This window comes from Temnothorax longispinosus, unplaced genomic scaffold (genome assembly GCF_030848805.1).
Source record: "Temnothorax longispinosus isolate EJ_2023e unplaced genomic scaffold, Tlon_JGU_v1 HiC_scaffold_14, whole genome shotgun sequence".
In the NCBI taxonomy this organism is placed as follows: Eukaryota; Metazoa; Arthropoda; class Insecta; order Hymenoptera; family Formicidae; genus Temnothorax; species Temnothorax longispinosus.
The window spans coordinates 196,908-219,706 of record NW_027269925.1 but is presented as its reverse complement, the minus strand read 5'-3'; the positions used below and the strand labels follow the sequence as shown (position 1 = coordinate 219,706).

The following is a 22,799-nucleotide window of genomic DNA, read 5'->3' as shown; positions in this document are numbered from 1 at the left end:
GATCCCGCCATCCCGCCCGCAGTTTCTGACACATGTTTTCATAGTTATCAGAAGATTGGTTATATAGAAACTGTAACTATTTCTATTCAAAATATGAGCAAAAAAAATGAAATGGTGTTAGTGTGGTAGATAAAAGAACACTGTACTTCCAGTGTAAAACTAATAGCGTTTTCGATTTGCTGTTTGTCAGCAAATCTCAAGTTTGATTTAAAACTTGATATCTTTAGGAACGCACTCAGTATCATGGCGGAAGGTGTGTCTCCTAACCTATTACTGACAGTTCACGAAAGCTCTAGCACTATTGGCACATGCGGAACTTCATACTTCAAAAGATCTCGCGAAAGTTTTTCAGCTCGTATTAAGTAAATGTAATAAATATAACAATGAGTGGATTAGGTAAGAAATTTGTACTATGTTAGTAATTACTGTTAATTATGAAAAAGAACAAATGTACATACAATATAATTGATTGTAACAAAAAATCATAATTGATAATTTTTACAGGAAAGAAGAAGACAAGTGTGAAAATTTGTCGCGATAAAAATGGACAAATAATAAAAACAAATGAAGGGATTCTGTATGAATATGTGGATAACGACGGTAAACATTTTATTTAAATATTGTAAAATTAATAATATGCTTTATCGCCAATGAATTTCCACTGCTGTAGCATCAAAAATATAAAATCATTTTTTTCCTCAGGAAATACCACATTAAAATTTCTACAGACAACACATCCGTCCTGTAGCGAATCATCGTCATCAACATCAGTTGAAAGTGGTAAGTGATTTGTGTGCGCATTGCTATGCGAAAAACTTTGAACAATAGAAATATTGCATTTGAGATAACGATGAACCAATTTCATTCCAGAGAGCATAATGCCATGCAGTACAACAGCAAGCACTACGCAAGAAAATAATTGTAATAAAAATGTGGAAAAATTGGTCATTGCACATGACTTTTTACTTTCTTCGTCAGATAGTTCTAATGAAGAATTACAATATACATGCCTAGTGCAGAAAAAGAGAATGCCGCGAGTGAAACATTATATTAAAAATATCGTTGATCAATATACTGATAAAGAGGTAAATATAATATTTATTAAAAATATGTATTAAATCCAATGTGTTATGAGCTTATTTTTTATTTTATGATCTCTTTTAGTTTCAGAAACATTTTAGACTTATAAGAAGAACTTGTGAGCATATTATTGATTTGTTCGAACAGAGCAAATATTGTCCTAAGGGCTTTTGAGGGAGAAAAAATAAAACAGCTAAAGAACATGTTTTAGTTTTCTTATGGTACATCATTTTTTAAATCACTTATTTACAAATATATGAAACCGTTTTATTAAATATTACTTGTCGAGAAATATGTTTTTTAACGCATACAGGTTTGCTGCAAATAAAACAGTAATAAAAAGTGTAGCAGAACGTTTTGACATGCAAATCGCTACAGTGCACCTTATTATCAAAAGAGTTACAAATTTCTTAGTAGAGTTGGCTCCAACAATAATCCGATTTCCTGCAACGGAACAAGAACGTCAAGAAAAGCTTAAGAATTTCAAAATATATGCGGGATTGATGGAATTGTTGGATGTATAGATGGTACATATTGTAGAGAGAGAACTTTGTTAGAGAGCGCTTGTGTGGCTTGTGAGAGAAAATTCTTATTTTTCGAGTGGTTGGCAGGCTTGTCTCCTGTGTGGTATGAGTGTGTGCGGGCAGAGTTCGTTGAGATGTGCTAGCGACACGTGCGTTCTTGAGAAATCCCGAATAAAGATATCATTCCTTACATATCCGTGCCTTATTTACGCATCTATTCAGTTCAAGTTTTGAACATCTGGCGACCGCGACAGGACTCTGGCGTAAATAATCTCGTGTGATCATGGATAACTGCAAGAAGTTAAGGAAACCCGCGCGTGCGGCATTCACAAGGACATACAACTGGCTCTCAACGAATATAAGTAGAGACGCAGCAATCGAGGATATACAAGCACAGTTTGCGTTGTTAAAAGATAAAGCCAGTGAAATCGAGGAACTCAACGATAAGTTGCAACAGTTACTACTCGATCAAGAAGAAATGACGGATCAGGACCTCGAAGAAGAATCCGCGACATGCGATGAATAGCGTCTCAAGTATTATCGCATAAAGACACAAGTTACGAATCTGATGCAACCGATGCCCCCAATTGCAAATGACAGCGAGGCTGTTCAACCAAGGAACGGACGTGACAACGAACAAGCCATCCAAGATAAACGATTCAAGCTACCGAAGATCGAGTTACAGAAATTCAGCGGAGAGTTACGCGAGTGGCTGCAATTTGGAGTCTCTTTAAGAATATCCACGAAGATCTACAGATTACCAAGAAAGATAAATTCCAATATTTAGTTCAGGCTATGGTAAAGGATTCTAGAGCTAGTGATCTCGTGAATAGTTATCCACCGATCGCGGAAAATTATGACAAAGTCATAGACAGTTTAAAATCAAAATTCGGTAAAAGCGATTTGTTAATTGAGCTATACGTGCGCGAGCTGCTCAAGTTGGTGTTGAACAACACCACTAAGTCGGGAAAGAAGCCATCCGTCGGTAACCTGTTCGATAAGCTCGAAACGCAGTTGAGAGCGCTCGAGTCGCTTGGTGTCACTACTAAAATGTGTGCGGCCATGTTGTATCCTCTAGTGGAATCTTCGCTGCCGGAGGAGACATTGAGAGTTTGGCAGCGATCACCGGCGTCGTCTGGCGCTACCGTCGCAAAGGACAGGCTCACTAACCTCATGTCGTTTTTGGCGGAAGAGGTTCAGGCAGAACAAAGAATTGAAATGGTTGTTAGTGGTTTCGGCATCACCTCAGAGGCAAAGGTGAAGGATAGGAATAAGAGAACGAAACAGGAGGCGTCGGAAACACCAACGGCGGCAGGACTTTTAACAGTAAATGAAACGATCGACTCTAAATGCATTTTTTGTGACGAACGGCATAACTGTGTGAATTGTGAAAAGGCTAAGAAACTATCTCTGGCAGAGAGGCAGGAGATTGTTAAAGAAAAGAGAGCCTGCTTTTGTTGTGCCAAAATCGGACATAATCTCAAGAGTTGTCGTTATAAGGGTAAGTGTGCGTGGTGTGGTCACAGGCATATTCTGTTGTTGTGTCGTAGTGTGGCCTCTAATACGTCGAGCTCCGGAAGTAAAGCGAAGACGGACACTCAACAAAAGGACGTCGTGGAGAATCTGTCCAATCTGTCATCGGGCCCGGAAGTTTTTATGCAGACACTTATGGTTAAAGTATACAACGACAATCAGGAACAGTTAATTCGAGCGGTCGTTGACTCGGGGTCATATCATTCGTATATCTCAGCTGACGTGGCTGCGAAAATGCAATTCAAGGAAACAGGTAATCGCACGATGATTCATTCGCTGTTTGGAGGCGTGAGTACTCAACCTCTGGATCACAAACGCTACCTCGTTTGTTTACGTAGTCTTGACGGTGGCTATGCGTGCAATTTCAACGCATTCGAGCAGAATAAAATATGTGTCAATATTCCCAAAGTGACCGGAGGTTCTTGGATCAAGGAACTAAGTAGAAAATCCATTAATCTCACAGATGCTAACCACGATGAAGTACCGATTTCCCTCTTGATAGGAGCCGATGTTGCTGGCAAGCTTCTAACCGGTCGAATAGTTCAATTTGATAATGGAGTAACGGCTGTTGATACCAAGTTTGGATGGACAATAATGGGCAAAAAATCCATCGCACGTTTGTCAGCACAACGACAGTGTGGCGATCGCTTTTTCTATGTATGTGGACGAGGCGAAGATCGAAGACCTGTGGAATTTGGACGTTTTGGGAATACAAGATCCCATCCAAAAATCTACGAAGGAACAGCATCAAGAAAACGTCCTAAAAGGCTTTCGACACTCTACAATCATAAACGAGCAAGGACGTTATGAGGTATGTTTGCCCTGGAAGGAGAACCACCCAACTCTACCGATGAATCGTGCGACGGCTGAGCGGAGGTTAGAAAGTACAATCAAGAAGCTAAAACAAGATGGTCTCTACCAAGCCTACGACGACGTCTTTCAGGATTGGTTAAACGATGGTATAATAGAAGAACTTTCTAGCAATGAAGCAAAGGATTATGGACATTACCTGCCACACAGACACGTAGTTAAGGAAAATAGCACGACTCGGATTCGCCCGGTTTTCGATGCATCGTCAAGAGAAAGAGGAGGTCCCTCGTTGAATCAGTGCTTAGAGACGGGACCAAATTTCATCGAATTGATACCCGAGTTGCTGCTACGATTCAGGCTGCAGAAATTTGGAGTGATAGCAGATATACGAAAGGCATTCCTTTAGATTAGCGTCTCGAAACAAGATCGAGACGTTATGAAATTTTTGTGGAAGAGACGGCCTGAAGACACGGAATTTGTGGTCTATCGACACTGTCGTGTCGTTTTTGGAGTATCAAGCAGCCCATTTTTGCTGGGAGCAACCATCGATCTTCATCTGGAGAACATCGCTCGAGACTTGCCCGAGGAGGAGATCAACTTAATACGTGATCTTGCAAAATTCTTCTACGTTGACAACAGTATAATGAGTCACTCAACGGTCGACGAGGTAAAAGGTTTCAAGGAGAAGGCGACTCTATACATGAGTAAAGGAGGATTTGACCTTCGAGGGTGGGAGTATTCTGGCGATATGAATCCCTCGACAGAAACTCCAGTTTTAGGCCTTGTCTGGGATAAAGGTGAGGACATATTAAAGATTTCCGGCCATTGTTTACAGCCAAGGATCCCCGAGGTAGTCACAAAAAGGAAGATTTTGGCAGCCACACAGAAGGTATTCGACCCGATTGGCATTGTTTGCCCGGTGCTCTTGTGCCCGAAGCTGATTCTGCAGGCATTGTGGACTAAGAAGACAAATTGGGACGAGACGGTCGATGAGGAGACGGGCGCAGCATTTGTCAAGTGGCTTCGAGACTTAGAGCTTCTTCGTGAAGTTAGAATTCCGCGATGGGCTTTTGGAGGAACTAATGATTTTTTGTCACTCCATTTGTTTGTAGATGCCAGTCAAGCCGCCTATGCCGCAGTAATTTTCGTAAGAGTTGTCTGCAGCCAGGGGATTAAAGTTCACTTAGTTCAGGCCAAATCTAGACTCGCACCCCTAGGAAAGCCAACGATCCCACGCCTGGAATTGATGGGTGCTGTTATTGGAGCTCGATTACTGTATAGCACCATCAAGTATTTGAATCGTCCTGAGGTCAAGGTATACTGTTGGACTGATTCTTCCACGGTGCTTGCATGGATCAAGAGAGAGAGTCAATGGGCGACGTTTGTCTGGCGACGAGTGCAAGAAATTAGGCAATTGACAGAACCTGATGATTGGCGTCATGTTCCTGGAGATTTAAACCCTGCTGATCTTCCGTCCAGAGGATGTTCTGCCAGGGAACTAATCAAGACTAAATGGTGGCTAGGACCACAATGGCTCTCGCGCCCTGAAGAAGAGTGGCCCCTATCCGACGCTAAGATAGATGAAGATGCTGTTCGAAGCGAGATGAAGAAGGAACGGTGAGATCAAAGGTTGTACAAATCTCGTCCGTGCTAGTCGCCAATGCAACGGGGCATGAGTCTAGGGCAAGTGGAGAAATGGTGATTCCGGATACTTCTTATGAGGGAATTCTACGGCGACTCGCCTGGATAATGAGGTTTGTTGCAAATTGTCGACTAGAGGCTTCGAAACGAGTAAGGTCCTATTTAAGAGTAAAAGAAGTTACAGCTGCGGAATTAAAATTAATACGCATGGTTCAACGTGAAAGTTTCTTTGGCTTCAAGGATTCAAGGATGAAATCGATGAACACATATCTAGACGAAGATGGAATAATTCGACTGAAAAGCCCGGTCGCGAATTGGGACGATATGGATTTCAGACACCCGATCTTGTTAGATTCACGACATTCCTTGGTAAACAAACTCATTGAATACACGCACTTGAGGTTAAACCATGCACCAGCAAGTATTATGATTAACGCTCTACAAGAGAGATTCTGGATACTGGGATGTAGAAGAGGCGTTAACGCTGTTATACACAGTTGTGTTTCCTGTCGCAGATTTAATGCTAAGAGAGTTGAAACATTGTCCCCGGCTCTTCCTGGAAAACGAGTTAGAGATGCAGCCGTCTTCGAGATTACTGGAATGGACTACGCAGGCCCTTTGTTTTTCCGAGACAAAAGCAAGGCATGGGTCTGTCTTTTTACTTGTGCCATTTATAGAGCGGTCCATTTTGAACTAGTGTCTTCTCTGACCACGGAGAATTTCCTGGAAGCGTTCCGGCGATTCGTGTCGAGGAGAGGTCGGCCTTCCTACGTTTACACGGATAACGGTACCAATTTTGTTGGAGCTAACAACCTTTTGCAGAGCATCGACTGGAGAAAAGTGGAAAGGTATGGCGTCGTTGAGCGAATTCAATGGCAATTCAACCCCCCTTCTGCTGCCTGGTGGGAGGATGGTGGGAGAGAATGGTACACTCCATGAAAGATATGCTTCGAAAGGTCCTTGGGAGAGCTGCCTTGAATTTTGAGGAGGTTACTACTGTACTTTGCGACTGTGAAGCTGTTATAAATAGTCGACCCTTAACTTACCTGGCTGAAGATACCTGTCAGCTCGTGCCGTTATCGCCTTCATTATTTCTTCACGAGTTGAAAAATGACCGATTTCCTGACGTCGATATAGCGATTACCACTCAGAAAATTACTGCAAGACTTCGCTACATTCAGGAACTACGCGAGGCTCTGAGAAGGCGTTTCAGAATCGAGTATCTTGGTCAACTGAAACAGTGTCCTTCGATGCGATCTACTACAAGCACTCTCAAGGTGGAGATGTCGTCCTCATCGGCAACGACCTGCAGAAACGTCTGGACTGGCCCTTGGCCAGAATAATTGAACTTATTCCTGGAATTGATGGAGAGACGAGAGTTGTTCGTTTAAAAACAGCCATGGGAGAACTTATACGTCCTGTACAACGAGTATTTCCCTTAGAAGTACACTCTGGGGAAGAATCTTCAGATGAGCTGAGAGCTTGTCATCAATCGAAGAAGAAATCGTCAGAGAAAGCAGAGACTGTTCCCGCTAATAAACTTGCGAAATGCGAAAGGACGCTGACGTAGAAAAGCCTGAAACGCGTAGACGTTACGGAAGACTTGTGAAGCCCCCGTGTAGATTTAAGCTTTAAGGATTGTCATGTGTATGTTCTTTTGAGCTTATTCTTTTTGTAATGAGAAATAAATTTTATTTTTGTTTTGAGCCGTTAAGTAAACCCTGTGTGTTGAGTTGTTGGGACTGTTAACAACTCAAGGTGGGAGAAAATGTAGAGAGAGAACTTTGTTAGAGAGCGCTTGTGTGGCTTGTGAGAGAAAATTCTTATTTTTCGAGTGGTTGGCAGGCTTGTCTCCTGTGTGGTATGAGTGTGTGCGGGCAGAGTTCGTTGAGATGTGCTAGCGACACGTGCGTTTCTTGAGAAATTCCGAATAAAGATATCATTCCTTACATATCCGTGCCTTATTTACGCATCTATTCAGTTCAAGTTTTGAACACATATATTCCGATTAGAACACCTGCGAAAAAAATTTGTCATACATATGTAAATAGACACGACGAAACTGCACTTACTTTATAAGGCATATGTGATGCGAAAAAAAGATTATAGATTGCTTTACTGGAGTCTCTAGTAACTACATGATGCTCGTGTGTATGATATATCTTTTGTTAAAGAAAAAGTGTCTGCAATGGGTGATTTTCATCATATTATTGGCGACGCAGCCTATCCAATATCTATAAATTTTTGACCCCCTATAATGGGAAATTAACACCAGTGCAAGCAAATTTTAATAATCTTTTTTGTAGAGCGCGAGTTAAAATTGAAAACGCGTTTGGATTATTAAAGTGCAGATTCCGACAATTGACAAAACTCGATATGTGGTCCGTAATGTCAATGTCCAAATTTATTATATCTTGCTGCGTATTACATAATTTATGCATGGACAAAAATGATACGTTTGAATATTTTGAATATGAAGAACTTCCATTTCCAATTCAGCAATGTATTTCTAGTAATATAGAATAAGAATGTTAGGACAGTTGAAACGTGATTGCATAGCGCTTGATTTGATTTAAATTTTGATTAAAATTTTGTTTATGGACCTATAATAGAATGTTATACTAATGTAAATTTTATTAAATAAATTTTTTTATTTAATAACATAATACAAACATAAAAGTCTTCAGTATTACAGTAAATCTTTTTTTTTTAACTAAACGCTTATAAAATGATAGATTAATATCACATTATTTTGGCAAATCATACATTTAAATTCTTACAATGTAATATCACAATATTATGTTAAAGTATGACAATATTGAAAATAAAAAATATAATAAACGGAACTTAATGCATATTTTTCTATTAACTAAAACATTTGTGACAAATTAATATCATTGCTTCTTCAAATCTTACATTTAATATCACAATGTTATATAAAGTATAACGATATCGAAAATAAAATAAAAATTTATAATTTATATTATATATATATATATATATATATATATATAATATAAATTGTACATTTTGCTCATATATATATATATACTTATGGAAAAAGCTTACTGTTATAATATAAACTTTGGTTATTGCATATAAAAAGTATTACTTGAAATAATTTATTTTTTATTTGTGGAAAATAATTCTCGAGAACCTCTATCTTTTCTTTATGCCGACGCTCTTTTTGCTTTTCTTTCTCATTATTAATGTCTTGTAACAGTGCAAAAATGTTTGAAGGTTTCTGAATTTTCCTCTCAACTTCATCTTCACTGCTCAAAGAGTCTATTTTTCTTTTTTTAATAGTACATTGGCCTATACCGAAACAAACGTCAGGTTCGATGCTATCGTCGATACTATTGATTAATTCAAATTCTTCTTCAAAGTCGATATTACATTTTTATTCCCTGATTTTTTGTTATTTTTTCTTTGCAGCATTTCTTCTTTTTAACATACTAGAACACTACAAGCGCGCGCTACGCGTGCGCCATTTAGCTTTTTTTCTATATCATTATACAAAACAACATTTGCAACGCTATTGCTTTTTAATAATAACACATTAAGAAAAATTTAACGGTATATACATAACAACATGACTTTCAAATGACTTTGTACAGAAAAATCTTTATTTAAATTAATTTCATGTTTTTTGCAACGATATAAATACACTTTTAATAATTAATTAAAAACCTCGAAAAAAAATACGTACAATTTTTATGTACAAAATTTTTAACATGTTTCTTATCTCTTTGATTACGAAAGTGAATTCTTAACTCCCCAGCCCCGCCCCCTCTTTCTCATTCTCTTTCTCTTTCTCTCTCTCTCTCTCTCTCTCTCTCTCTCTCTCTCTCTCTCTTTCTCTCTCGTTCTTTCTGTTCTCTGTCTCTCTCGACTTTTCTTCTTTTTCTTTTAGTTGTCATCTAACTTTGTCATATCCAATCATCGAGAATGAAGAAATTACGAACACACACGCTATCGCCTGTTAGAGCAGATTGGTTGTGAGAAACGGAGCAGGAGAGAAACGGGTTTTATTCACTTGCAGTCGTTAGTCTTTTATAATGCTTTATTTCACAGAACTATTAATGCGCGTGTTCGATAACTGATTTCTCTATTGCGACTGACTAGATGTACGGCAAGACCAAACCGGCTCGAGTTTCCGCGTGCTCGCGCATGCCAACGAGGATAGATCCGGCGCTCGTCTCGATTCTCGCTTGTATCAGTATATCGATAGGCGTGATCGATGTACAGTCGTGCACATCGCGAGATATCATGGAAACGCGATTAACATTTAATTTCAACACTACCGCCGTTTGAGCGTTTCTTGTTAACCGACAACATATTTAACCTTCTCGCAAATTCTCTTGAAACGATCTCTTGGCAGAGCCTTTGTGAAAACATCTGCGCGCTGATCTTCGGACGGAACATATTTCACGACTATATCTCGATTTTCAGCCTTTTCTCTCACGAAATGATAATGGATGTCTATGTGTTTTGTACGCTTATGAATATAGGATTCTTAACTAGCTGTATTGCACTTTGGTTATCGACAAACAGTGTAGTTTCTTTCTCACATGGACATCCAATATCCGACTGTAGCCTCCGCAACCAAATCGACTCTCGCGCCGCTGCCGATGCAGCCACATATTCTGCCTCTGTTGTGCTCAGAGTTACCAGTTTCTGTCTCTGCGAAGACCATGTGATTGCTCCATTGCCAGACAGAAAACATAGCCAGTAGTCGACCTCCGTGTTTCGATATCGCCTTCGTAGTCGGCATCCGAGAAACCGATTAACTCAGGCTTGCTACCGCCGTTTTTGTACTCTATACCGTAGTCAGCAGTACCCTTGAGATACGCGAAGATTCTTTTTACTGCACGCCAGTGCTCGAAATTATGTTTGCTTAAAACCTACTGACTGAATTCACCGCGTATGCTATGTCCGGTCGTGATACTGCTGCTAGAAAAACTAAAGAGCCTACTGCTTCCCGATAGGGTACATTATTTACGTTTTCATCGTCTATCTCAGACGGAGATAGAACTACGTGCGGGTCAGCCGGCACGCTAACACTTTTCGCGTCAACCATTCGAAATTTCTCTATTATTTTCTTGTGTAAGCACTCTGATGTATGATCAGTGATTTTTCTTTCCTATCTCTTAAAATTTGCAGACCGACATACGTACTTGAATCACCGACCGTTATCTTAAATGTATCACTTAACCGCTTAGAAATTAATTCTAGAGTCCTTCTAGTTTTTGCTGCGACCAAGCCATCGTCAACAAATAAGGCTAAATATACTATTTCACCTTTAAACAGCCCGACAAACACGCATTTGTCGGCTTCGCACTCTTTGAATTTGAACTCGTTTAGGAACTTCGTGAACTTTTTGTTCCAACATCTCGGTGCCTGTTTTAGGCCGTATAGAGATTTCTCGAGTTTACACACTATAACACTCACGATTCCTCTTGCATCCTCTCCGACGTCCTGAGGCCTTCCGTCTCGTAGATAGTCTCTCACTCGAAAAAGGCTTCTGGACGTCGAACTGTCAATCGTCTTCTATTGGCGACTATCGCTAGGAACACTCGCAGCGAGTCGTACCTGATAGTTCGGTTTCGCACTGCAGAAAGCCTCTTGCACACAATCGTGCCTGATTTCCTTCTGTGTCCGTCTTAACCCATTTGGAGTCAATCGTCTTCATATTTGAGTTTTTCGGCACAAGTTCCATGTGTGATCGCACTTGCGCCTTGCCCACTGCGTGGCTTCTGTGCTATCCATAGCTTCCTTGTATGTATTGGGAATCATATACTCGGCTACGAGCGCATTGTATCTCAACGGAGTTTTGATTTTTGACCTATCTCTGAGTGTAGGCGGGGTAACCGGAGGAGTTGTTGCTACCGGTACTGCAGTTTTCGCCTTCGCAGCAGCTGCGCCTCCTGGTGCCTCCTCCTCTTCTTCGCTCTCACTCTGGCTCTCTTCATCTTGCTTCATTCTGGTTCCCGGAAGCGCTATCTCGTCTTCTTCTTCGCTTTCATCTTGCGGTTCCATCTTTGTAGATACCTTACCGATTTGCTCATTGAAAACGACATCCCTCGCTTCGCTTACCTTTTTTGTCACGGGATCGTACAATCTGTAAATAGCGGAGTTGTCCTTATAACCCACGAAGATTACCTTTCGCGCCCGAGCGTCGAGTTTCCGCGTGAACTGTTTCGGAATGTGTACGAACGCCTCCGAACCGAAGATTCGCAAGTGACTTAAATCTGGAGTTTTCCCCACCCACATTTCGTATGGTGTAACTCTATCACTCGACCACACGGTTCTGTTCAAAACATAGATCGCACAACTCACTGCCTCTGCCCACAGATTTAGAGGCAGACTCTTCGCGTGAATCATAGTACGCGCACTCTCGACGATTGTACGGTTGTCCCGCTCGGCTTTCCCGTTTTGCTCCGGGGTGTAAGGCGCGGTTGTCTCTCGTCTTATACCGCGATATGCGAGATATTCGTCCATTTGTTTATTGCAAAACTCGCGGCCGTTATCCGATTTCAAAATTTGATTGAACGCCCGAACTTGTTCGATATCATCTTTTCGAAGATTTTGAATTTTTCGTACACTTGAGATTTTTGTTTTAAGAAATATACGTGTCTATAACCACTCGCGTCGTCTTTAAATGTCAGGAAGTATCTCGATCCACCGGGTGACTCTACAGACATTGGCCCACACACGTCCGTGTGTATTTTCTCGCCGGGCTCCGTTTTCACTTTTTCCGAATTCTTCTTGAATGGCAGTCTATGGGCTTTCCCCAGCTGGCACGGCTCGCAGAAAAAGTCGGTTTCATTGGAGAGCGATACTCCACTCACCAAACCCTTTTTCGCTAGCTCACGTATCGCGCTTTTGCCCACGTGCCCCAACCGTTCGTGCCACACAGTCAAATTTGTTGTCGCGACATTCGCCTCCTCGACACTTCCCGGTTTCACGACTTTAAATAACATACGACAAACGTTGTTGCCCTGTTTCACTCCCGTCGCGACTACTCTGTCGTCGCGTATTATTTGCAGTCTAAAGCGCACTTCGAAACCGATATTTGTACACGCGCCCACCGAGAATAAGTTCTTTCGAAGTTTCGGAACTAGCAATACGTTTTCGATGTGCGCATCTCGCCACACACCGTCGATCAACTTCTTGATTCGTATTGTTTCTTCCCCGACAATACCACATACCTCATTGTCGCCAAGCGAAATCTCTCCGCCGTCTTTGTTCTCTCGGTAGTCCGTTAGCCACTCACGTCGGTAAGTAAGGTGTCGCGACGCTCCACTGTCGATAAGCCAAATCTCGCTCTGCTTTGCGGCCATTATCTCTTTCACTTGATTGCTGCCGGATTTCACGCGACCGCTCTGCGCATGCTTCGCACTCGGCTTCACACCGGTTTCCACCACGAACGCGCAATCGCGAGACTCGCAAGATTTTTCATCGTCACCTATCTTTTGCCGCGCATTTCTGCATTGTCGTGCAAAATGTCCCATCTCGTTGCACTTATAGCACTTGATGTCCTTTGTGTCTCTTTTGGCTTAAACGGTTCTTCTTTTCTCTCCCCTTTTTCGTTGCGGCTAACGCACTCGCTGCGTCCTCATCCGCACTGAGTCGCATGTCCTCTCGTATAAGCCTTTCTTGTAGGTTATTCAGCGTTTGTCGAGCCGGGTCTACGCTGTCCCACGCAATTTGTAGCGTGCTAAACCGTGAGGTTAGACTCGCCAGAGTCTTCGCCATAATCGTCGCATCAGACACCGCCTTGCCGATATCTCTGAGCTGACTCGCCATGTTCTGAATCTTCGCCACGTGCTGCATCGCCGTGTCTCCCTCGCTCATGCGATAAGCATGGAATTTTTGCAGCAGCCCCAGCTTGTTCGTCTCGGATTTTTGTTCGTGTATGAGTCCGAGTTTGTCCCACATGGCTTTTGCACTCTCGCAGGATAGCACACACACTTGTTGCTCTTCTTCCATCGACGATAAGATGATGTACTGTGCTGTGGCGTTGTCCTTTTTGAACCTCTTCACCTCAGCCTGGTTTGCGGCAGCGGCAGCCGACATGGTTCTCGTGCCATCGACCACGTCCTGAACGTCGTTCATCACGAACAGCGCATTTATCTGGGCCTTCCATGCCTGGAAGTTCGTCCCGTCAAAGTTCTTGATCCCTTTCACTGAGATCCCCGCAGACATCGCGGATGCAAATCTCTTGCTCACACGTGTCCGTTACAAGCACTCACTCGCGACTCAAGATGGCCGATTTTTCCGATTTGCCTCGTGTTTCGCAAAACTTTTCGGAACCTCTCTCCACTTTTCACACAACTGTTGCACAGATTACGGAAACTGGGCCCATAACCTGTTAGAGCAGATTGGTTGTGAGAAACGGAGCAGGAGAGAAAACGGGTTTATTCACTTGCAGTCGTTAGTCTTTTATAATGCTTTATTTCACAGAACTATATAATGCGCGTGTTCGATAACTGATTTCTCTATTGCGACTGACTAGATGTACGGCGAGACCAACCGGCTCGAGTTTCCGCGTGCTCGCGCATGCCAACGAGGATAGATCCGGCGCTCGTCTCGATTCTCGCTTGTATCAGTATATCGATAGGCGTGATCGATGTACAGTCGTGCACATCGCGAGATATCATGGAAACGCGATTAACATTTAATCTCAACATCGCCATCTTCATCGTCGACGAATTACGTACAATATAAGTTTAATTATTATTTTAAGGCTTACGTCCCTCTCCCTCTCTCTCTCTCTCTCTCTCTCTCTCTCTCTCTCTCTTTGTCTCCCTTTTTCTGTCTCCTTTACCTTTTGTTCGTCATCTTTAACTTTATCATCCCATCTAATCGTGGAAAAAAATCATTACGAAAAAACATGTTATCACCAACTTAATCATCGACGAGTTACACACAATATAAGTTTAATTATTATTTTAAAACTTACCTGCTTCTTTTTCTATTTTTTTCTCTTTCTCTCTTTCTTTCACTGTCTCTTTCTCTTCCTCTTGTTCATTATCTTTAATTATATATGCAATATCTAATCGCAAAGAATAACATAATCACAAACAAACACGCTATCATCATCTTCATCGTAAACAAGTTGCGCACAATATAAGTAATTATTATTTTAAGGCTTACCTCCCTCTCATTCTCTCATTTTCTCTCTTTCTCTTTCTTTCTCTCTCTCTCTCTCTCTCTCGTGACACGACCTCGCATCTTCATCTACTTATCAAACTGGTGGAAGTTGGTTTTTCTGATGCCGTGATTGCCTGGATCTTCTGGTACTTAACAGGCCGCTCTCAGGCTGTGGTCGATGATGAGGGGAATTGCTCTGACTGGTTATCAATGTCCCTGGGTGTTCCTCAGGGTTCGGTGCTAGGTCCTCTGCTGTTCTCCCTTTTCATTAACGACATCAGCAAGGCTCTGTCTTACTCAAACGACATGCTTTTTGCTGACGACTTGCAGATATATTTCTCATGTCCACCTGCTGATATTATTCGCAGCCTTGAGTTGATCTCTAGAGATGCCTGCGCCATTTTTGAATATGCTACTGCAAACGGCCTTAAACTTAATCTTGCTAAATCCAATGTCATCATTTTTGGCAGTCAGACTCATGTTAGTAATATTGACCCTACCCTTCTACCGCCGATAGTTATTAACCAAACGCCTTTCCCTTTTGTTAGCGACGTGAAAAACTTGGGTGTAATCTTAATGTCCAACCTATCATGGAAGAGGCATGTCCTACATGTCTCACAGAAAGTTCACCACGCTCTGTACAAGTTTAAATTTAATAAAAACTCCCTGCTTACTGCACTTAGAATCAAACTCGTTACTACTCTTGTCTTACCACACATTGACTACTGCTGCCTTGTTTATCATGGTTTAAGTGGCGAGTTGGATACTAAGTTGCAGAGACTTGTTAATTGCTGCATAAGATTTATTTTCAATCTCAGGCGAGATGAGCACATCACTCCTTTCAGACGTCGTTTGGGGTGGCTTTCGGTCAGAAATAGAAGGCTCTATTTTCTTGGCTGCCAAACTTACCGTGTTCTCTATGTACAATCTCCTTCCTATCTTCACGAACTTTTCATTCCTCCTGATTCAGCCTTGAGAAAATCTGACCGCTTGGCCTCATCCTCTCATACATTTCATATTCCTCTCCATAGAACCGTTACCTACCGCAATTCTTTCCGACTCTCTGCAATGTACTTTTGGCACTCTCTTCCTGACAATATCAAATCTGCGTCTTCTCTTGGTTCTTTTAAGAACCTCCTTTGTCCGTATTTATTTGCTTTGGAGTCTGACTGATATTGCCTGCTTTCTGTTCGCTGCTTACTGTTTGGCACACTTGCGAGTATGTGTCCTTCTATGTTGAACATTCACTCTAGATTAGTATTATGATTTATGTTTCAGCTTATAGCAATACTTGTAAACAATTTTATTATTATGCTCTGCTATTTTGCGTTGTTGAACTGTTAGCTCTAAGATTAGTATTAAGATTTTTAGTCTAAGTTTATTTGTGATACTTTGTATATGATGATTGCGTTTTGCATTCTGTTCATGCTTACTCCTACTTTGCCCTTTAGCCTACGCTTGGGCATAATAAATCTATCAATCAATCAATCAATCTCTCTCTCCCTCCTTTCCCTCCCTCCCCCCTCTCTCTCCCTCTCTTTTTCTTTTTCTCTGTTTTCTTTTTTTTTTCTCTGTCTCTCTCGACTCTTCTTCTTTTCCTTTCGTTTGTCATCTTATCTTTGTCATATGTAAGCACGGAGGACAAAAAAAATTACGAACACACACGCTATCACCATGTGTCATCGTCGACGCGTTATGCACAATATATGTTTCATTATTATTTTAAGGCTTACCTGTCTCTTCCTTCTTCCTCTCTCTTTTCTCTCTCCCCCTCTTTCTCTTCTTCTCTCTTTATCTCTCTCTTTCTCTGTTTCCTTCTTTTCCTCTTGTTCATCATCTTTAACTTTGTAATATCTAATCAGAAAGAGTAAAAAATTACGAACAAACACGATATCATCATTTTCATCATAAACGAGTTTTGCACAATATAAGTTTAATTATTATTTTAAAGCTTCCCGACTGGAAATTGGGCCCGACATATCATAAGGAGACCTGACCGGGTATTCTTAAGGCATGCCTTACTAAGGCCAACCCGATTAGGTCCTTATTATTACTCAATCGGGCTAATTATAACACGGTTAAAAGTAAAGTTTAATCAAGTATTCTGATCAGGTCTTTATGAGGACCCTGTATACATGCCTTATCGGAAAATTAATTACAAATGCCGAATTTTATAGGGTTACATAAACAGGCCCCGATTAGGACATGTTAGTCTTGTTCTATCAGAAGTTTGATAGGGTTATATAATTAGGTCCTGATCGAGATAATGTACATGTGCTTAATCGAATAAAAGTTGTACTTATAATGTATATAAAAGTTTTGTGAAGCTAATACATCTAGGATCTAAGTAGCCTAATGATATATCTGTGTAAATTTTTGTATACTGTTTCCAGCTCGTGTTGCGCGCCGATTAATAATTAATTATTAAAAATGCACAATTTTGAATATCCTTGAAAACGATCTTCTGATGCTATCTGCCAGACATAATGTCAAACTTCACACAGTTAACTGTACTGCCAGAGTGCGTACACATTATTCAAAGGATTTTGACAGTTTTGACAGTTAAGGTTACAATTACGGTGGTTTATTACAATTACGGTGGTTTTTATTTACAATTACGGTTTACTTATATATTCATTAACATGGATTTATTTGATAGAAGATTGGCAAGAAAACGTGCAGCAACACGTTTAAGAGTGCAAAAATATCGCGTACTTGGAAAAAGAAATTGGAACGAAAATTCTTCTGTAGAAAATAGCATAAGTAATAGTCTATCAGTGCCGTCTGAAATAGATAATAAAGAACAAAACTATTTTAACATGCAGTCATCAATTAATGTACAAAACAGTCTTTATTTGGAAAACGAAACACATAATTCAGATGATAATGCTACTAGCGAAGACAATAATAATGCTTTGGATATATCAGAAGATGAACCTGCAGATATTGCTTCTCTCTCTTCGATTTCATCAGACTCAATGAATAATAAAGTAATACTGAATAACACTATAAATGATCTTCGAGAATGGGCATTTCAATTTCCACCACTTGCCCATTCTCGCTTGGATGGTTTATTAAATATATTACGACCCATCATACCTCAATTGCCCAAAAGTTCAAAAACATTTTTACAGACTACATGTGAGAGTTATAAGATTGAGAAACTTGATGAACATGATGATGGCCTATTTGTGTATTTCGGTTTAACTTCACATCTTATAAAGTGTCTTAATCCTGATTTACATTTAAATAGTATACAGTTAATTATAAATGTAGATGGTTTACCACTATTTAAGTCTAGTTCAACGAGTTTTTGGCCAATTTTATGCAAAATTTTTCACCAACCTGACATTTATAAACCATTCCCAGTGGCAATATATTGTGGGCTTCACAAACCAGGAAATGTCAAAAAATATTTTAAAAAGTTTATTGAGGAAATAAACCTGCTCCAAATTGAAGGATTAAATGTAAATGTTCTTTCAAGTTTCTATTAAAGCTTTTATTTGTGATAGGCCAGCTCGTTCGTTTGTCGAATGTATAAAAAATCATAATGGATTTTGGGCATGTGAACGTTGTTTTGTACGTGGCGAACGATATAAAAATCGAACCATTTACCCAGATGGTAATTATGAATTAAGAACGGATCGTTCCTTCAGAGAGCAAACAAATGACGAACATCATAGAGGAATATCTCCTTTAATTAATATTGAACCCCCAATAGACATGATTAACAGCTTTCCACTTGATGCAATGCATCTCCTCTATTTAGGAGTAATGAAAAAACTGTTGGAGTGCTGGCTCGAGGGTACGGAAGATAAAAAATATATTAAAAAATTATCATACGGTTCAAAAGCACGATTATCATTTTTAATGACGAAAATTCAGTGATGCATCCCTGAAGAGTTCCAAAGAACAACTCGATCCCTTTCTGATTTTAAGAAATTTAAAGCTACCGCGAATTTCAGTTTCTCCTATTATATATTGGGCCAATTATTTTTAAAAAAAATTTACCAAAAGTATTTATAAGCATTTTATGCTTCTTCATACAGCTATTCGAATTTTGTCGGGAAAAGACACAGCGTTAAAATACTATACGCATGCACGAAACTTGTTAAAAAAATTTGTACATCGTATACCAAACTTTTATGGAAATGAATTTTTAATCGGCAACGTTCATAATCTGCTGCACATTGCTGATGATGTATCATTCATGCAATGTCCTCTCTCAGATATTACATCATTTCCGTTCGAAAATGCATTAGGAAAAATGAAAAAATTATTGCGTAATGGTAATAAGCCATTATCACAAATATGTCGTCGTTATAATGAAATATCTTGTGTTCATAAAGCACAACCAAAGATATCGCCTCCAATTGTAATTCTAAAAAAATTAAACTGTGAACATTTAGGAAAAATAAATATAAAAAAATTACGATATAAAGATGTGCTAATAACAACAAGATCACCAAATAATACAGTTTTACTCTCTAATGGTGAAATAATACAAATTAATAATATCTATCTTCCTGAGAACCGATCTCAGTTAAAATACATAGAAATTTGTGGTGATAAAATCTATGTATAATTATCCATGTGATTCGGAAGATTTGCTAGCCTGGACTGTAACTAAGAGAAACAGTAAAACTGTTACATGTAAAGTGAATGAGATTCAAAAAAAAATGCTAACTATAAATCTCAGTGAATTTGAAAAAGAAAAAATATATGTATTAGGACTACTGCATATGTAACAAAGTATAATGATATAATTATAATATAATGATGAAGAGAAGTTGGCGCAGTTGGCGCCTACGGGCGTTTGTTTTATCTACGTAGCAACTATTATTTGCGAGAAAATTCACGTTATCTTCTTGTGTCGTTATCTTCTCGTATTCTTTGGTGTTGGTTAAAATTTAAAATTACTTATATTACTTATGTATTCTAATAAAAATTCACGAGTTACATAAAAATATTTTTTAATCATTGTAGATGAGTAACGAATATAAATATAGGCTTGTTGAGTTTGAAAAAACAAAAAATAATGTTAAAAGTGTAGATATAGTGCCAAATTAGAGATGGGCGATACTGTATCGATATTTTGAATATCGATACTTTTGGGCTGTAATATCGATATTTTGTATCGATATTTTACATTTCGATATTAGCCTGTATCGATATTCGAACATGAATATCGAACTTTCGATACAGTCCATAATTCGACGGATATATCTTCCTCGCCTGATCGTGAGTGTATACCGTCAATTGCGCACGCAGCAGCTACTTGGCATGTGATAGTTGTGATTGGTTACCAATTACGTGTCTAGCACGGGTTGGCGCAAATTTTGCGCGGCACGTGAATGGCACGTGGCGGTTGTTGTTCGCCCGGTTCGCCGGGCATTCCGCTATTGTGTAGTGTATGACATACACTGTATGTACTGTATGTACAACTATTGCGGTGTGAAGTCTGCTGATACTGATAGCACGCTATCCGAAATCCGAACGCAGCTTACGTGAGTATAATTTAAGTAAGAATAATTGAATAATTTTCACTTCTTTTAAATCTATTGTCTATGATTGGGTTGATCAAAGTTTATTTGTTACTATGTGGCAATATTTTTCTAAATTTTGCAGAAGTTATACATGCATGATATTGGATATATTAAATTTGAAAACTGAACTGGGAACTTGGAAAAGACTTCTCAAAATCCTAATCTCACTTTTTCCACGTTGCTATTGGCCTGACCTTCTCACTAATTCTATAACAGTACTTATCTCATGCATTATCTTACTTGCATGCATTATTTTAGATTATTTTTTTGTCATTTAAATATTCTTCCTGCATTTATTTATTTCTATGTACAGTGCCACCACCCAAAAGTGATTGTTGGAAATTTTTTGCCCGAACCAGTGAAGGCGGCCAATGTAACATTTGCCACAAGATGATCAAAACTAAGGGAAATACAACAAATTTACGCTTTCATCTGACCCGAACACATCCTAAAGTTCTGTTACAAATGAAGAGGGCTACTGAGACATCTGATGTCACAGAGGCCTCAACTTCACCGAAACAGAGAAAAGTTATGGTAATAAATATATAATTACTGTTTGTATTGAAAACTACATTAAGTTTATTCAATATTTAATATAAAATAATATTACTAATGCATTTTATATTACGCTTTTTAGCCGCAAGATGAAACTGATCAAGATATTGATGACGATTTTGATATAATGGCAAAATCTGTTTCACCTCCTAATTCTTCAGAATCGCCAGTTTTATCAGTCACGTCAAATATTTCACGATCAGAGGCATCAGTTGTGTCATTACCAGTTTTGAAAAAGAGGCAATGTACTCTTGATTCTGCTTTTCAAAACCATAAATCATTTTATGGTATTTAAGTTTTATTATTTAAAGTATTTTACTTTTAAAATTTAATTTGTTAAACATTTCAATTATCTTATATATATTTCATGTTTTGTCTTTATTATAGATGGAGGAATAAAAGCTGCTGAGTATACCAACAAGCTTATTTTCATGATTGCAAAAGATAATTTGCCATTTGCGACAGTGGAAAAGGAAGGATTTCTTACGTTTATGAAAACAGTTGCGCCGTTGTACAAGATTCCCAGCCGGAAAAAAATCACGAGCTTGATCGAAGAAAAATATGAGTTTTTATCAGGTATGATAAAAGCTCAATTTTCAGATATTAAAAATTTATGTTTAACAACCGACATTTGGACGGATACGTTAAATACTAAAAGTTTCTTAGGTCTTACAGCTCATTATATATTAAAAGAAACGTACAAGTCTGTGACTATTGGGGTTACTGAGTTAAATGACCGACATACTTCTGAAAATATAAAAATGTGGTTGTTAAACATATTACGTGATTGGAATATAGATAAAGAAAGTGTGAAGCCCCTTGCACAATGCCAGGCAACAGGCAATAGGAACAGGAAATAACAAAAAAATCGTTAATTACAACCTAAAAAATTCGAATGCTATGATTGATTGGCAACAGGCAATAGGCACAGAATTTCCAACGTGACGAAAACTATATCTATTGCCTGTGTCACTGTTTATTCTGCATTTATACATGATTTCTGATTTCTATTCCCTGTTCCTATTGCCTGTTGCCTAGCATTGTGCAAGGGGCTTTATAAGTGTTGTATCGGATAACGCGGCTAACATGAAAAAGGCAATTACCGAATTGTTTGGCACTGAAAAACATTTGTCTTGTTTTGCACACACGTTGAACTTAGTTCCATCAATTATCATTAAAGAGGATATTATTGTTAGAAATTTCTGTAAAAAAATTAAAACTATTGTTACATATTTTAAACACTCTGTGGTTGCTGCAGATGAATTGCGAGCTCATTCAGCCTTCAAGTTAATACAAAGTGTCGAAACTCGATGGAATTCGACTTACGACATGCTTGTACGATTTATTGAATTAGCAGATAAAATAAATGGTATTCTTCTGCAACAACCTACAGCACCGATAATGTTGACTGCATCTGAATTACAAGCTGCAAAAGAATTTGTTGATTTATTAAAACCATTTAATGAAGCCACTAGAATTATATGCGGTGAACATTATCTTACTGGCAGCAAAGTAATTCCGATTATCCATACGTTAAAAAATAAATTAGATATGCTTACACCAAAAACTGAAATAGGTGTTCACTTTAAATGTGAATTAGAACGTCAGTTCTCAAACAGATTTAGTAATATTGAAAATGTTTATCCGTTGGTGATATCAACTATTTTAGATCCTCGATTCAAGAACCTTCATTTTTCTGATAAAATTGCATACGCTCATTGTGTTAACAAAATCACGCAAATAATAAATATAAATGCAAATGAATCAGATATATGCGATTTTCAAAACGCGCAACAAAATAATTTAATCCAAAGTGATAATTTTGGACATTACACGAAAATTTAGTTGCTAAATATAAACATACGTTAAAGAATAACGATTTCACAATGGTGAATGAACTTCAATATTATTTAAATCAACCACCAATGAAAATGGATGGCAATCCACTAAAATA

The 22,799-nt window shown here is 39.0% G+C and overlaps 4 protein-coding genes and 1 long non-coding RNA gene across 5 annotated transcripts; 4 read left to right on the top strand and 1 right to left on the bottom strand.

Moving 5' to 3' along the window:
- The first annotated feature begins 234 nt into the window (after positions 1–234).
- LOC139823585 (uncharacterized) lies at positions 235–1,796 on the top strand. The gene is made up of 6 exons (XM_071796114.1): positions 235–396; positions 505–600; positions 703–780; positions 871–1,085; positions 1,165–1,301; positions 1,394–1,796. The coding sequence occupies exons 1-5, from the start codon at positions 384–386 to the stop codon at positions 1,252–1,254; spliced, it is 492 nt and encodes a 163-aa protein (XP_071652215.1). The 5' UTR covers positions 235–383; the 3' UTR covers positions 1,255–1,301; positions 1,394–1,796.
- A 603-nt stretch (positions 1,797–2,399) lies between these two features.
- LOC139823598 (uncharacterized) lies at positions 2,400–4,353 on the top strand. Its single transcript, XM_071796130.1, has 2 exons — positions 2,400–3,695; positions 3,763–4,353. The coding sequence occupies exons 1-2, from the start codon at positions 2,400–2,402 to the stop codon at positions 4,351–4,353; spliced, it is 1,887 nt and encodes a 628-aa protein (XP_071652231.1).
- Positions 4,354–4,383: 30 nt separating this feature from the next.
- LOC139823597 (uncharacterized) lies at positions 4,384–5,568 on the top strand. Its single transcript, XM_071796128.1, has one exon. It carries the CDS (start codon positions 4,384–4,386, stop codon positions 5,566–5,568), a length of 1,185 nt encoding a protein of 394 aa, XP_071652229.1.
- Positions 5,569–13,112: 7,544 nt separating this feature from the next.
- On the bottom strand, positions 13,113–13,796 carry LOC139823596 (uncharacterized). The gene has a single exon (XM_071796127.1). It carries the CDS (start codon positions 13,794–13,796, stop codon positions 13,113–13,115), a length of 684 nt encoding a protein of 227 aa, XP_071652228.1.
- A 3,103-nt stretch (positions 13,797–16,899) lies between these two features.
- On the top strand, positions 16,900–21,370 carry LOC139823581 (uncharacterized). The gene is made up of 3 exons (XR_011734822.1): positions 16,900–20,505; positions 20,604–20,824; positions 21,233–21,370. It is a non-coding gene; the product is annotated as an uncharacterized lncRNA (long non-coding RNA).
- Positions 21,371–22,799: the final 1,429 nt, after the last annotated feature.

Bases quoted from the DNA above. Each gene is read 5' to 3' on its own strand.
- LOC139823585 (XM_071796114.1), top strand. The intron at 781-870 runs GTAAGTGATTTG...ATTTCATTCCAG, and splicing joins ATCAACATCAGTTGAAAGTG to AGAGCATAATGCCATGCAGT. The intron at 1,086-1,164 runs GTAAATATAATA...GATCTCTTTTAG, and splicing joins ATCAATATACTGATAAAGAG to TTTCAGAAACATTTTAGACT.
- LOC139823598 (XM_071796130.1), top strand. From the start codon at position 2,400: ATGGTAAAGGATTCTAGAGCTAGTGATCTCGTGAATAGTTATCCACCG. The intron at 3,696-3,762 runs GTAACGGCTGTT...CACGTTTGTCAG, and splicing joins TAGTTCAATTTGATAATGGA to CACAACGACAGTGTGGCGAT.
- LOC139823597 (XM_071796128.1), top strand. From the start codon at position 4,384: ATGAAATTTTTGTGGAAGAGACGGCCTGAAGACACGGAATTTGTGGTC.
- LOC139823596 (XM_071796127.1), bottom strand. From the start codon at position 13,796: ATGTCTGCGGGGATCTCAGTGAAAGGGATCAAGAACTTTGACGGGACG.